Genomic DNA, 4563 nt, shown 5'->3' with positions numbered 1-4563 from the left:
CACAGCTGCCCACCTGTGCACTGGGGACAGTACAGGGATCTTGTGCACTTCGTGGTGTAGAGATCAACCTGCATGGCACGGAGCACAGGATGCACAGCTCCTCCTGCCCAGGGTTTCAAAGCTGATTCCAGGTAACATACTTATAAAAGAATCCGAATTCCTAAATTCTCCACTTTGGGTGTTTAAAGGCTAGGATGTTCAATGGGAAGTGGGACTTTTGTTTGATTTCTTTCTTTTTTCTTTTCTTTTTTTTTTTTCTTTTTTGTTTTCTTTTCTTTTTCTATTTAGATACCTAACTTCTCCAAACCACAGGACCGGTCTATGTTATTGTCCTGGTCACTCTCTGATTCTCTCATGTTGCAGCTACTGGAATTCTGGGGGTGAGCGTTGCAGCTGCTGATCAGGCCCATTCCCGGATTCTCCAGGAAGGGAGCAAAGCGGGAGGCGGCATGCTCCTTTATCTTCCACTGGCTGAATGCCAAAATCCTTCACGCTACCAGTTTCTGCGAACTCCAGGTAGAAGTAGCCACACTTGACTGCCCGGTGCACCTCAAAGCAGAAGCCCAAACAAGAATCCTCTATTAGGTCTACGTATATCTCCTGAGCGATGGCCTCTAGCTTGTTAGTATCCAGGTTAGCCAACGAAATTTCCTCCATTTTAATTTGTAAACGACTGTGGAGCGGGCGCTCGTATTACTCACAGCAGCACCAGCAGCAGCAACACGTCGGGCTCCTCGGGCCGCGCCTAGGCCTAGAGGCCTGTCAGGGCCGCGTCCTCAGGCGGCGGGGGCGGAGGCGTCCGCGGTGCAGAGGCGGAACGGCAGCAGCAGCCAGCGGCGACTGCTCCGGAACCCCAAGTCCTTCAGTTTCTTCTGGCGTCTCCCGGGGACTGGGACTTTGAGCTTGGACTGGCCTGGGACTCACCGCCAAACGGTCTCCGCGCCTCAGCCAGCAACCCCGGCCTCTTCCGCTCCCAGGTCCGGGCCTGGCCCCGCCTCCCAACTTCCGCTCCTCAAAACGCGTGCGCAGTGGCTCCGCGCAGACTCCCGGGGCTTAGCCCTCCGCGCAGCTTCCTGGGAGTTCTCGCAATTTATGAAAACGATTGGAAAGAACTAAACGGAGATGACTTTGATTATCTCTAAAGTAAAAGAATGGCAAGGATGCTATTTTTTTGTTGTTTTACTTGTAAGTTAAAACATTCACTAATGAATTCGGCACACATAATTGATTTCCTTATGAAAATGACGAATAATGCCGTGCACATTTGTGGTATGATCCAAAATACGATTTTAGGAACATTTCTCCGGATACGTTTGAAAATTTGACTTATATGATTGACTTGTAATTATTTATAGTACTGCCGCGCTTGTCGTTTAAATCCACTAGATGGTGCAAGGCAACAAATTACAATATAGTTTTTCTTTTAGTCTTTTTTTTTTTTTTTTTTTAATGAAGAACTAGGCACTAAAGACATAATGCATGTATACTGATCCCCTGAACCTAATGCGTTTATCTCATTTATAAGTCCATTAAGTCAGTGTGATCATAAATAGATCATCATTTACATCTCGAAAATAATGCAAAGAGAAATTTATACGTACATTCTCTAATAGAGAAGGAGGAAATGTGAAATATGTTGAATATACTAGGACATAAAGGAAGCTTTTCCTAAAATTATGCAGCTTGAATATGGGACTAGATCCTGTCTACTTGAGTTTAAATCCTAGATCCAATATTTAACAGTTCCCTATTTCTTCATCTGAATAAATCTAGTCTCTGTTTCATGGTAAAAAATCCTGTAAAAAATGATGAAATGATGAAATGATGCTGTAAAAAATCCTCATGTGACAGTGCCTTACATGTAAGCAAGCATTCAGTTAATGTCAGCTGTTTTAATATTAGTTATGGACTAGGATATATTATAATGAAAACACTACAGTATTTCCTTCACTTTTTACTAGTTTTTTGGTCCCTGCCACCACCCATGAAATAGAGTAGCCTCTTGTTTTTAATAATTTATCAAAAAATAGCTGCAAATAAAGAAAAATGAAAAAAAAAGATCTCATCCTATAATTTCTTTCACAGAATAAAGAAAAACATAGACATACATATTTCCAGGCAGATACAAATAAGTATTTTCTAATATTTATTATCAGAATACTCTTAATGAGTTTTATAATTCATTCTTATTATCTCTCTGCATATTTTTATGATTAGAGGGTTAAGTACCAGTTACACTTATTTGGAGTATGAGCAGTTTATCAGTAGTTGTACCCATCCAAATTTTCTTTCTTTCTTTCTTTCTTTCTTTCTTTTTTAAAGGATTTTATGTATTTAAGAGAGCGAGCGAACATGAGAGACAGCACAAGTAGGGGTGGGGGGTGGAGTGGTAGACTGAGAAGGAGAAGCAGAATCCCCATTGAGCAGGGAGCCTGACGCAATGTGAGCCTGGATTCCTGGTCCCTGAGACCATGAACTGAGCTGAAGGAAAATGCTTAACTGATTGAGTCACCCAGGTGCCCTCCTATCCAAGTTTTTTGATTATATATTTTATCACCTTTAAAATGACAAATTGGCAGATACAAAGGATTTTGACAGCCTAGTCTATTTAAGATTCATAATGATAATTTTATATATATATATACATAAGGCAGAATTTTTCCCCCCACTGGAGTGTTTGTATAATTTATATGTTCTCCATTCAAAGAACTGGTATCATATTTTGACATAAATTGACATATATGGGGGGCAGTACCTTTTGTGCTTTAGGCTAAAACTTCTAAATTATCTATAAAAGGTTGATAAGTGATTTCTTGGTTGCTAATTCTTTGAATTTGGAATACATTTTAAAAAACACACAGCATTAGTATCTCTGAAGCATTTTAATGAAAGAAGTGATAGTAACAGCCATAAGTAATGAAAGTAATAGCCGTATGATAAGCCATAAAATATAATGATTAAGTGTACAAGCTCTTGAGTCAAACTGCCTCCTACCAATTACTATCTGTGTGACCTTGCCCTGTCTACTTAACTTTTGTAAATCTGTTTTCCTAATGCAGTGACAGTTCTCATCAGTAGGTTTGTTGTAAGATTTAAACATGACAATGAATATCTACGTCTTCACAAAGTATCTAAAAATAGTATACAATACTACTGTGTTATATTTAGTTAGGGAAGAAAATACAGATGTAAATAGAATTGCTTCTACTCACTTCTAGCTCACACCTTCTGCAAATCAAATTTAAAACAATGCTTCTCAAACCTTAATGTGCATATAAAACATTCAGATATTCTTTTAAAATGCAGATTATAGTTCTTTAGGTCTCAAGTGGGCCTGGGTTTCTGCATTTCTAACATACTTTGATGCTGCTTGTTCATCAAACACTTTGAGTAGCAAGGAATTAAAGGGCTTGATAGTAGACAAGTGTTTTTCATGGTAGTTGGCTCCCATATAATTTGTTCTGGTAAAATTGACATGAGAATCTTTTTTTAAATTTTGACATAAAAGAATAAGAGATTATTTCTTGGTGCCTTAAGTCCTCCTTATGTTGTGAGAGTTGGAACTGAAATCCTCAGTATATTTATGAAAAGTCATCAATAAAATTTGCTTCAAAATATATACAAGCAGATCATCATATTAATTGAAATTCAAATAATCAGGACCTTGGCTAGGTTTAGATTTCCTGTTAATATTTTATCATATTTACTCTCATGATAGGAACACTATCATGATGTTGAAATTTTGCTTAAATGTTCATCATCACCTTGTTATCTCTCTTCTACTTATTTCGTTTTACTAGACTGCCTTACTTATTGAAATGTACTGAAAGTCTTTATGTTAAATAAATGTTATGCCACAAAAAGAAGTTAGAAGGAACTCCTTAGTTCTATTGCAATTAATAGGGCTCAAGGTATTTAAGCCTTTGGAATAAAAATGAGATAAAATAAAATAGATACTGTCAATTATCTAAACCATTTTTTCAATACAAAGCAAGTATTGGGGATTCATAAGTAAGTGATCTTCAAAGAATATATATATCATATAGGCTTAAAATATTTAGTGTACAAATTAAGGTAAGTATAAGGAATTTAATGTGAAATTTTAATTATCTTTGATTATTTCATTCCCATTCAGTTGTAATATACACACTGACAGATCCGTTCTTTCAAAGAGGAATACCTTTTAAATTATTATCTAGTGGTTTTTACTGAAGACTGAAAATCCATAAAACAACTATTTTTTTTAACAGTCCCACATTTTTTGTGTTCACATAAAATGGAAAAATGAGATAGCAGAGTGCATCAGGAATAGACCTGGGAGCCAAAAGACTTTGGTTGCTGTCCTATTTCTGCCACTAATTTATCAGGTGACTTTGGGCAAGAAGGTGAATTCCCATTTGTAAAAACAGCAGGACTCATGTTTTCTGAATGTTTCTTTTAAAAACCTGAATTTCCATGAATTGAAGAATCTGAGAAAATAGTTTTCTTTAAGGGTCAAGTAAATTCTTATATATTGGCCTCTAAAGTTCAAATGTTAGCTCCTCAACTGGGTGACTGAGGGTT

The 4563-nt window shown here is 37.1% G+C and overlaps 1 protein-coding gene across 1 annotated transcript; it reads right to left on the bottom strand.

Moving 5' to 3' along the window:
- Window positions 1–225: 225 nt before the first annotated feature.
- Window positions 226–1009, bottom strand: ATXN7L3B (ataxin 7 like 3B). Its single transcript, XM_059186346.1, has one exon. The coding sequence runs from the start codon at window positions 655–657 to the stop codon at window positions 364–366; it is 294 nt and encodes a 97-aa protein (XP_059042329.1). The 5' UTR covers window positions 658–1009; the 3' UTR covers window positions 226–363.
- Between the last annotated feature and the right edge of the window lie 3554 nt (window positions 1010–4563).

This window comes from Mustela lutreola, chromosome 8 (assembly GCF_030435805.1).
Source record: "Mustela lutreola isolate mMusLut2 chromosome 8, mMusLut2.pri, whole genome shotgun sequence".
In the NCBI taxonomy this organism is placed as follows: domain Eukaryota; kingdom Metazoa; phylum Chordata; class Mammalia; order Carnivora; family Mustelidae; genus Mustela; species Mustela lutreola.
The sequence above is the reverse complement of the archived record's forward strand: the minus strand, read 5'-3'. Positions and strand labels throughout refer to the sequence as shown.

Bases quoted from the DNA above. Each gene is read 5' to 3' on its own strand.
- ATXN7L3B (XM_059186346.1), bottom strand. From the start codon at position 657: ATGGAGGAAATTTCGTTGGCTAACCTGGATACTAACAAGCTAGAGGCC.